The following is a 12,366-nucleotide window of genomic DNA, read 5'->3' on the forward strand; positions in this document are numbered from 1 at the left end:
TGAGGGTCTAATTAATTATTAGATAAAGTTCGATGGCCTATTCGACACATTTTAAGAAAAAAAAAATTGACATTTACAATTACCCCGTATTACAGGTCACTAACAGGTAATTATGCGGTGATGATTAAATTGACATGTTTATGTATCTAATTGCACATTTAAATAGTTTTAGGGTCTAATTAATTTTTAGATAAAGTTCGATAGCCTATTCGACACATTTTAAGCAAAAACATTGACATTTACAATTAACTGTTATTACAGGTCACTAACAGGTAATTATGCGTTGATGATTGAATTGACATGTTTATGTATCTAATTGCAACTTTAAAAAGTTTGAGGCTCTAACTAATTATTAGGTAAGTTCGATGGCCTATTCGACACATTTTAGGCAAAAAAAATTGACATTTAAATTTACCTGGTATTACAGGTCACTAGCTGGTAATTATGTTTTGATGAACTAAATTGACATTTTTATGTATCAAATTGCAATTTTAGAAAGTTTGAGGCCGTAATTGATTTTTCAAATAAAGGTCGATGGCCTATTTGACACATTTTATGTAAAAAAAAAATTTGCATTTACATTTACCTGGTATTACAGGTCACTAACAGGTAACTATGCCTTGATGATTAAATTGACATGTTTATGTATCTAATTTGCACATTTAAAAAGTTTGAGGGTCTAATTAATTATTAGGTAAGTCCGATGGCCTATTCGACACATTTTAAGCAAAAAAATTGACATTTAAATTTACCTGGTATTACAGGTCACTAGCAGCTAATAATGACATGATGCACTAAATTGACATATCTATGTATCAAATTGCAATTTTAAAAAGTTTGAGGCCCTAATGGATTTTTCAAGTAAAGTTCGATGGCCTATTTGACACATTTTATGCAAATACATTGACATTTACATTTACCTGGTATTACAGGTCACTAACAGATAATTATGACTTGATGATTAAATTGACATGTTTATGTATCAAATTGCAACTTTAAAAAGTTTGAGAGTGTAATTAATTTTTAGGTAAAGTTCGATGGCCTATTTGTCACATTTTAAGCAAAAAAATTGACATTTACATTTACCTGGTATTACAGGTCACTAGCAGTTAATTATGCCTTGATTAACTAAATTGACATTTTTATGTATCAAATTGCAATTTTATAAAGTTTGATGCCCAAATTAATTTTTCAACTAAAGTTCGATGGCCTATTTCACACATTTTATGCAAAAAAATTGATATTTACATTTATCTGGTATTACAGGTCACTAGCAGGTAATTATGCCTCATTGAACTAAATTGACATGTTTAACTAACTAATTGCAACTTTAACAAGTTTGAGGGCCTAATTGATTTTTCAGGTAAAGTTTGATGGCCTATTTGACACATTTTATGCAAAAAAAATTTACATTTACATTTACCTGGTATTACATGTCACTAGCATGTAATTATGCCTCGATTAACTAAATTGACATGTTTATGTACCAAATTGCTACTTTAAAAAGTTTGAGTGGCCTAATTAATTTTTATGTAAAGTACGATGTCCTATTTGACAATTTTATACAAAAAATAGAAATTTACACTTACCTGGTATTACAGGTCTCTGGAAGGTAATTATGCCTTGATTAACTAAAATTACATTTTTATGTATCAAATTGCAATTTTAGAAAGTTTGAGGACCTAATTGATTTTTCAAGTAAAGTTCGATGGCCTATTTGACACATTTTAAGCAAAAAAAAAAAAAAAATTGACATTTACAATTACCTGGTATTACAGGTCACTAACAGGTAATTATGCATTGATGATTAAATTGACATGTTTATGTATCTAATTGCAATTTTAAAAAGTTTGAGGGTCTAATTAATTATTAGGTAAGTTCGATGGCCTATTTGACACATTTTATGCAAAAAAAATTGACATTTACATTTACCTGATATTACAGGTCACTAGCAGGTAATTATGCTTTAATGAACTAAATTGACATGTTTATGTACCTAATTCTAACTTTAACAAGTTTCAGGGCCTAATTGATTTTTAGGTAAAGTTCGATGGCCTATTTGACACATTTTATGCAAAAAAAAATTGACATTTACATTTACCTGGTATTACAGGTCACTAACAGGTAATTATGACTTGATGATTAAATTGAAATGTTCATGTATCTAATTGCACATTTAAATAGTTTGAGGGTCTAATTAATTATTAGATAAAGTTCGATGGCCTATTCGACACATTTTAAGAAAAAAAAAATTGACATTTACAATTACCTGGTATTACAGGTCACTAACATGTAATTATGCCTTGATGATTAAATTGACATGTTAATTTATCAAATTGCAACTTTAAAAAGTTTGATCGTCTAATTAATTTTTAGGTAAAGTTCGATGGCCTATTTGACACATTTTAAGCAAAAAAATTGACATTTGCATCTACCTGGTATTACAGATTTACAGGTCACTAGCAGGTAATTATATCTTGATTAACTAAATTGACATTTTTATGTATCAAATTGCAATTTTAGAAAGTTTGAGGCCGTAATTAATTTTTCAAGTAAAGTTCGATGGCCTATTTGACACATTTTATTCAAAAAAATTGACATTTACATTTACCTAGTATTACAGGTAACTAGTAGGTAATTATGGCTTAATAAAGTAAATTGACATGTTTACGTACCTAATTGCAACTTTAACAAGTTTGAGGGCCTAATTAATTTTTCAGGTAAAGTTCGATGGCTTATTTGACATATTTTATGCAAAAAAAATTGACATTTACGTTTACCTGGTATTACAGGTCACTAGCATGTAAATATGCCTTGATTAACTAAATTGACATTTTTATGTACCAAATTGCTACTTTAAAAAGTTTGAGTGGCCTAATTAATTTTTATGTAAAGTACGATGACCTATTTGACACATTTTATGCAAAAAAATTGACATTTACATTTACCTGATATTACAGGTTACTAGCAGGTAATTATGCCTTGATTAACTAAATTGACATTTTTATGTATCAAATTGCAATTTTAGAAAGTTTGAGGGCCTAAATGATTGTTTAAGTAAAGTTCGATAGCCTATTCGACACATTTTATGCAAAAAAAAAAAATTGACATTTACATTTACCTGGTGTTACAGGTCACTAACATGTAATTATGTCTTGATGATTAAATTGACATGTATATGTATCTAATTGAAACTTTAAAAAGTTTGAGGGCCTAATTGATTTTTCAGGTAAAGTTTGATTGCCTATTTGACACATTCTATGCAAAAAAATTGATATTTACTTTTACATGTTATTACAGGTCACTAGAAGGTAATTATGCCTTAATGAACCAAATTGACATGTTTATGTACGTAATTGCAACTATAACAAGTTTGAGGGCCTAATTGATTTTTAAGGTAAAGTTCAATGGCCTATTTGACACATTTAATGCAAAAAAAAAAGTGACATTTACATTTACGTGGTATTACAGGTCACTAACAGATAATTATGCCTTGTTGGTTAAATTGACATGTATATGTATCTAATTGTAACTTTAAAAAGTTTGAGGGCCTAATTGATTTTTAAGGTAAAGTTTGATTGACTATTTGACACATTTTATGCAAAAAAAAATTGACATTTACATTTACCTGGTATTACAGGTTACTAACAGGTAATTATGCCTTGATAATTAAATTGACATGTTTATATATCTTATTGCAACTTTAAAAAGTTTGAGGGTCTAATTAATTTTTAGGTAAAAGTTCGATGGCCTATTCGACACATTTTAAGCAAAAACATTGACATTTACATTTACCTGGTATTACAGGTCACTAACAGATAATTATGCCTTGATGAATAAAAATTGACATTTTTATATATCTAATTGCAACTTTAGAAATTTTGAGGGCCTAATTGATTTTTCAAGTAAAGTTCGATGGCCCATTTGATAAATTTTATGCAAAAAAATTGACATTTACTTTTACTTGGTGTTACAGGTCAGGTAATTATGCCTTAACGAACTAAATTGACATGTTTATGTATCGAATTTCAACTATAACAAGTTTGAGGGCCTAATTGATTTTTCAGGTAAAGTTCGATGACCTATTTGACACATTTTATGCAAAAAAAAAAAATTGACATTTACATTTACCTGGTATTACAGGTCACTAACAGGTAATTATGCCTTGATTATTAAAAATTAACATGTTTATGTATTTAATTGAACATTTAATATGTTTGAGGGTCTAATTAATTTTTACGTAAAGTTCGATGGCCTATTCGACACATTTTAAGCAAAAAAATTGACATTTACATTTACCTGGTATTACAGGTCACTAACAGGTAATTATGCCTTGATGATTAAAAATTGACATATTTATGTATCTAATTGCAACTTTAAAAAGTTTGAGGGTCTAAATAATTTTTAGGTACAGTTCGAGCCTATTTGTCACATTTTAATCAAAAAAATTGACATTTACATTTACTTGGTATTACAGGTCACTAGCAGGTGATTATGCCTTGATTAACTAAATTGACATTTTTATGTATCAAATTGCAATTTTAGAANGTCTAATTAATTTTTACGTAAAGTTCGATGGCCTATTCGACACATTTTAAGCAAAAAAATTGACATTTACATTTACCTGGTATTACAGGTCACTAACAGGTAATTATGCCTTGATGATTAAAAATTGACATATTTATGTATCTAATTGCAACTTTAAAAAGTTTGAGGGTCTAAATAATTTTTAGGTACAGTTCGAGCCTATTTGTCACATTTTAATCAAAAAAATTGACATTTACATTTACTTGGTATTACAGGTCACTAGCAGGTGATTATGCCTTGATTAACTAAATTGACATTTTTATGTATCAAATTGCAATTTTAGAAAGTTTGAGGCCGTAATTGATTTTTCAAATAAAGGTCGATGGCCTATTTGACACATTTTATGCAAAAAAAAAAATTTACATTTACATTTACCTGGTATTACAGGTCACTAATAGGTAACTATGCCTTGATGATTAAATTGACATGTTTATGTATCTAATTTGCACATTTAAAAAGTTTGAGGGTCTAATTAATTTTTAGGTAAAGTTCGATGGTCTATTTGACACATTTTATGAAAAAAAAATTTGATATTTTCATTTACCTGGTATTACATGTCACAAGCAGGTAATTATGTCTTGATTAACTAAATTGATATTTTTATGTATCAAATTGCAATTTTAGAAAGTTTGAGGGCCTAATTGATTTTTCAAGTAAAGTTCGATGGCCTATTTGACACATTTTATGCAAAAAAAATTGACATTTACTTTTACCTGGTATTACAGGTCACTAGCAGGTAATTATGCCTTAATGAACTAAATTGACATGTTTATGTACCTAATTGCAACTATAACAAATTTGAGGGCCTAATTGATTTTTCAGTTAAAGTTTGATGGCCTATTTGACACATTTTATGCAAAAAAAAATTGACATTTACATTTACCTGGTATTACAAGTCACTAACAGGTAATTATGCCTTGATGATTAAAAATTAACATGTTTATGTATCTAATTGCAACTTTAAAAAGTTTGAGGGCCTAATTGATTTTTCAGATAAAGTTCGATTGCCTATTTGACACATTTTATGCAAAAAAAAAAAGTGACATTTACATTTACCTGGTATTACAGGTCACTAATAGGTAATTATGCCTTGATGATTAAATTGACATATATATGTATCTAATTGCAACTTTAAAAAGTTTGAGGGCCTAATTGATTTTTCAGGTAAAGTTTGATTGCCTATTTGACACATTTTATGCAAAAAATATGACATTTACATTTACCTGGTATTACAGGTCACTAACAGGTAATTATGCCTTGATGATTAAATTGACATGTTTATGTATATAATTGCAACTTTAAAAAGTTTGAGGGTCTAATTAATTTTTAGGTAAAGTTCGATGGCCTATTTGACACATTTTAAGCAAAAAAATTGACATTTAAATTTACCTGGTATTACATGTCACTAGCAGGTAATTATGCCTTGATGAACTAAATTGAGATTTTTATGTATCAAATTGCAATTTTAGAAAGTTTGAGGACCTAATTGACTTTTCAAGTAAAGATCGATGGCCTATTTGACACATTTTATGCAAAAAAAAATTGACATTTACATTTGCCTGGTATTACAGGTCACTAGTAAGTAATTATGCGTTGATGAACTAAATTGACATGTTTATGTACCTAATTACAACTTTAAAAAGTTTGAAGGCCTAATTGATTTTCCAGGTAAAATTCGATAGCCTATTTGACATATTTTATGAAAAAAAAAAAAAGTGACATTTACCTAAATTATTAAAAATAAAAAATATAATTAGAGGGAATCTAGCTAGCTAAAGTGTAACCAAAAAAAAAAAAGGTGACTAAAAGGGATAATATTCAACGCACCGATCTGCAAGTGCATTCACGTACACCTAGCTAGCTTAGCTACCTACAATTGTACAATTTGTATCTTTACATTTGGACAAGCATATATAGCAAGTAGGCAAGTAGCTCACAACACTTTTTTGTTATATTTGCTACTGAAATAGGTATAGGTTGTCTTGTTTGTGTTCATGGTATCATTCCTACGCAATCACAGATAGATCTTGGACGACTTGGACTATCTGCCCTGTACAATTTGTTAATGGATATATAAAGTCATGTGTTATATAATTGATGATTGGTCAATCCTTTGTGGATGGGTGATGAGGGAAATTCACAATTATTATCTGAGAGTGGCAATCCACTTTTTTGTGATCTCTCATCCAATCCCTTAAGAATTAGGATCCCAAAAACATTTAAAGAAAAAAAAAAGTATTCAAAGTCTTGCCAACTCAACGATATTTTCACCCATTAGAACTAAATCCAAAAATTAACTAGCTTTTGTTTTCGCATGTTGCACTGATATCAATATTTAGCTAGCAAGACTAACACGATTAATTCATTTAAGTCTCGGTCAGACTCCATTCAAGAGTTGGGTGATTTTGCAAGGTTTATATATATACATATATTTAAACAGTCAACCTTACACTTAAATAACTCAAACCCTTCTAACTTGAGACATGATTTTGATTTGGTAGGCAAAATGATATAGGTATGTATTAATTCCTAGTCAACCTTTTGCATATATAATCCAAGAGCTCAAGTCGGCAGCTCGATCTATATATTCATCAGATCAACTCATAATAATCATCTCTATCTCCTAGCCAGCCTGCATGTATATTATCTTAGCTTGCTAGCCAATAGATTTTGTACGACAGACAATAAATCTTGGGGATCGGATAATGCGTGCACGTCGGCATGCAAGTTGGCCATGGCATGCAGGAACAATAGTATGTTTGCACTCTCAAAAGCCATTATAATGGTGACAACTGACAAATGCATAAATCTATATATGAATTCTACCCCTAGCTATCTGGCTATCTTATAATAATATAATAAGAAAGCAATAGCCTACATTCTATTGATGATGCCTTTATCATGTTCATCTTACTTTTGTGTAATAATTCACAAATTACCAGCTCATGTGAGGGAATAAATCAAGAAAGTATTGACAATAATCAAATCCGTAATCCAATAAATACAATTATGCTCTACCCGGCCACTTGACCAGTCATTCTAGGGTAATGCAGACATATACTTTCTTAAGCTATAAAGAAAGCAATAGCCTACATTCTATTGATGATGCCTTTATCATGTTCATCTTACTTTTGTGTAATAATTCACAAATTACCAGCGCATGTGAGGGAATAAATCAAGAAAGTATTGACAATAATCAAATCCGTAATCCAATAAATACAATTATGCTCTACCCGGCCACTTGACCAGTCATTCTAGGGTAATGCAGACATATACTTTCTTAAGCTATAAAGAAAGCAATAGCCTACATTCTATTGATGATGCCTTTATCATGTTCATCTTACTTTTGTGTAATAATTCACAAATTACCAGCGCATGTGAGGGAATAAATCAAGAAAGTATTGACAATAATCAAATCCGTAATCCAATAAATACAATTATGCTCTACCCGGCCACTTGACCAGTCATTCTAGGGTAATGCAGACATATACTTTCTTAAGCTATAAAGAAAGCAATAGCCTACATTCTATTGATGATGCCTTTATCATGTTCATCTTACTTTTGTGTAATAATTCACAAATTACCAGCCCATGTGAGGAAATAAATCAAGAAAGTATTGGCAATAATCAAATCCGTAATCCAATAAATACAATTATGCTCTACCCACTTGACCAGTCCTTCTGGGGTAATGCAGACATATACTTTCTTAAGCTATAAAGTTTAAATTATAGTGAGAATAATGGTACTATGAAGTCTAGATGTGATATCAAATTAAATGATAATATGTTTCATCTCAATTAAAAAATTCAAACTAATAAATGGACTATACATTATATATGTTTTATATATTATATGCTCGACAAACCAGATCGACATATCGTTCATAACTCCACAACTATATAAGTGAGTCTAACAATATTATTTGTGATGATTATTATGTACTAATTCTAACTAATAAACAAATATATATGAGTCCAATAATATTATTTGTGATGGTGATTATGATCTAATTATAGACAAACTTGTCTTGTTATGGTTGATTTAGGACAAAATAATATATATATATAATTGCTTGTCTAATCTTTCCCTTAGTTGTTTGGTGGCCCTAAAGCAAAATAGCTGGCATATAATAGATATAGTGCATTAGTGCTCATTGTGATCATCACAACTTCTAAGAAAGAAAGCATCCTTTTTTATTATGCTTCTTTTTAACTTCTGTCTTTCCCCACATCATCCATACAAATTGAAACCTAGAAAAGAAATTGATAATATAATCAACTCAACTAAATTATATATAATATAAAAAATTCAAAACATTGATTATATATGTGTGTGTATTCTACTATGTATTTTTAAGCAATACACCCACAAAAAAAAAAAAAAAATTAACAATACTAACAACATTAACTACAAAAATGTAATCATAATCGCAACTTCGGATAAAAGATGTTTAACCCCTCCTGGCCGGAAGGGGTATCAAAATACCCATTCCTTATTCAGAAGATGTTGGATCAACAAATCACTTCCAAAAGGTGAAAGTGTTACCCACTCATATTCTCTTCATATTGATCTTCAAAATAGCTAATAATAAATCACTATCAACTTTTGTCAACATAATAGAATGCATGATATATAGTTTGGCTAAACAAGTGAGGTTTCATGGTCGAGGAATTAAGGACTTAGTGACTACTACTACTATACTCATAGCAACTCCTATCTTACAATTAAATCTATCAAGTCGATCATTTCTTCATATACTATGTATTTTTCGATTCTCTTTAATTTCAAATTTATTTTTAGATTATCAACGAAGTTGCATATAAATACTTTTTTCTTTTGTAAAAGTGGGTAATTATGAATTTATCTCGTCATTTTTTTTTTTTGTCATTGTTATCTACTTAAAAAAGAAATATGATAGAAGAATAGCCATCAATCTAATAATATGGTTCATGCTGATGACAGCGTAGGGTGGAAAATGTTGAATGTTGGAAGTTGGTGACCATTGATTTCGATTGATCGAACAAAAGGATAAAAAAGAAGATACTCAAATATAATGATATTGGCATGGGTCCAAAAAGATGGGGGAAAATAAAATTCTGTGGTTGAAATTGGGAAAGTAGGAAATATGAGGGGCCCAGCGTGCAAAATTTTACCAATGAGAAGCGAGGGGCCACGCCATAAAATTTTTGCCAACGGTTTTCCAGCTGGAGATATCTCCCAAACCGAAAGTGAGTGAATTATTGGATCGTATTCTTGGTAAATTGGATTTGGAGAATCACATTTTCATCTTTATAACCTGCAGGCAAGTGAAGAGCAAATTATGCTATGGACTCGGGTCCATCTCGTAACGTGAACCTAAGTCCATGGCATAACAACCACGAATGATTGAATGAATGAATGCAGTGGTTGCATTCCATCATAGAATACAAATAAATACGTAACAATTCTGAAATTAAGCATGCACCAATACTAAGAGCAACCTCATTAAAATATTTTATTCAATTTTTGAAAAAGAAAAAACTATATGTGTTGTTTTTATAGTAATGGGTTGCAAGATTTTTTGAGGTTTTTTTATCTCAAGTTTTTGCAAGTTATAAAAAATAAAAAATAAAAAAAAGGTGAGACGTGCAATCTCACCGCAGCCAAGCGAGCGCAATTGCGTCTCACCGCAGCCAAGCGAGCGCATATGCCATACGTGCCTGGTTGGGCGATTCAGAGTGGTCACTCTGAATTGGAGGGCCCATACGTGCACATGTTAGGAAGAGGAAAATTACTGAAATATCCCTTAAAATAGAATTTGACAAAATTGGATGCACTACTTGAATCACTGAAGCATACATATAATCCCCTTACTATAGCTACTACAATTTTTTTTAGGAATAAGAGCCAAATTGGCCACTGAACGTAACGCAAAAGTGCAATCAGGCCACTCAACCAATAAAACGTGCAATTAAGTCACTAAACAGCGCAAATTCCTCCGAATTCACCTGCTAGCCGGTTTCCAGCCTTACCTTCCGGTTGATTGCTGACCTGGCTTATTAGTTGGCATTAGTAATTGTTTTTTGTTTATTTTCCTTAGTTTTTGTTGCTTCCAGCGTGTAAGAACACAAATCCGAATCACGAATGAGTACAGACCTCCATTGTACACAGCCCTTGCTTCTCTCCCAAAGCCCTTTACTGTTCGGTGCTCACGCCTGACGGGGAAAGGAGTGCCGTTGCTGCAGTCCACCACCTTGCACCGTCGGGAAACAGGGGAATGCCGCTGCTTGGGGTTCCGTCACGGAGGGAGGGCGCCATACTGGTTCGAGAGGGAGAAGAGGAGACACTCCTAAGACGGAGCTTGCCACGAGAGGGAGAAGAGGAGACACTCCTAAGACGGAGCTTGCCACCGCGAGGAGAAGAGGAGACACTCCTAAGACGGAGCTTGCCACCGCGATTCCTAGAGGAGACACTCCTAAGACGGAGCTTGCCACCGCGATTCCTTCGATTTTTTCGCGATTCGATTCGGCCACGAAGCTCGCGTTGAAATGCAGCCGCAAATCTGTAAATATCGAAGGCGCTGCACCTCAGATCTGTAAATATCGCGCTGCACCTTCCATCGGCTTCCTTGGGTCACGGCGTTGATTGATGAAGCTCAGCAGTGGTGCCGGTTCTCATCCTCTGAAGTCGACGACATCCTTCCAAGCGCAGCAGTTGCGTGCGACGATCACCGACGGCGGCAGCTACGAGCTTGAACAGTAGAGATTGTGCGAAGCTTCAGCAAACTCCGGTCCGTTCCTCCGGCAAGCTGCGAACAGCGGCTTTCTCCATCCTCTCTATTCAGCGACGGCGGCATGCGAACGAACTAGCGGAGGCGTTCCCCTGTTTCCGGCGCCAATGGCAGAGTTAAGCGGTGGAGGTTTCTCCCCCCTCCTTCTCGTCGACGGCAACCGGGGTGCGGCTGTGGAAGCAAATTGGCACATCCACGGCAGACCATAAGAAATTTGGGAAGAAAGAAATACAATATACCACCTATTTTTTGTTGTTTTGCTCAACTCCCTAACCAGGTCATAGCCATGTCAGCCATCAATGCCAGTTAATCAGCCATGTCAGCGGACAACCGGAAAGAAGACCTGGAAACTGGCTGGCAGGTGAATTCGGAGGGATTTGCGCTGTTTAGTGACTTAATTGCACGTTTTTTTAGTTGAGTGGCCTGATTGCACTTTCGCGTTACGTTCAGTGGCTAATTTAGCCCTTATTCCTTTTTTTTAATGATATTAAAAAAAAAAAAAAAAAAAAAAAAAAAAAAAAAAAAACGATCCGATTGAATTGAAGCAATCTGAATGGGTCTCTATGTAAAAATGAAACAATAGGAAAATGCTCTGCTTGGGTTCAAAGGCTGCATAACTGCATCAAGGGGATAAAAAGATGGTCAGCACCTTCAGGAACCTTGGATTTTCACCCATCAAAATGCTTTATAACAGTAATGAGCATCATAGTCAACTGGAACCAGATGTTTGGCACTGCTCTTTTGTATCACTAACAGAGAACAAAACTTTTATGTCCTTTGTTGATATGTATTTTCAAGAACAGGAACTCCGGGTCCATATATCACCCTGCAACGGTCAATGAATGAAGTAACTAATCGGGAGACCACCTCCTTAAAGAACATATTTGCCACCTGCCAGTTGATTAGGGAACTGTAGTGAGTATATATTCATCAAATAGAACAAACTCATGAACCAAAACCAAAACCAAAAACAAAAAAAAAAACCAAAAAAAAAAAAAAAAAAAAAAAAA

General features: G+C 32.6%; 1 protein-coding gene across 1 annotated transcript in view; it reads right to left on the reverse strand.

Annotated features, from left to right (window-relative positions):
• Nucleotides 1–11,870: 11,870 nt before the first annotated feature.
• Nucleotides 11,871–12,366, reverse strand: part of LOC116021930 (coenzyme Q-binding protein COQ10 homolog, mitochondrial) — a 2,884-nt gene continuing 2,388 nt past the window's right edge. The window contains exon 5 of the mRNA XM_031262460.1: nt 11,871–12,247. Coding sequence (XP_031118320.1) covers nt 12,125–12,247 — 123 coding nt within the window. The 3' untranslated portion in view covers nt 11,871–12,124. The remainder of the gene's footprint in view (nt 12,248–12,366) is intronic.

The sequence above is a fragment of the Ipomoea triloba genome, chromosome 6 (assembly GCF_003576645.1).
Source record: "Ipomoea triloba cultivar NCNSP0323 chromosome 6, ASM357664v1".
Lineage (NCBI taxonomy): Eukaryota > Viridiplantae > Streptophyta > Magnoliopsida > Solanales > Convolvulaceae > Ipomoea > Ipomoea triloba.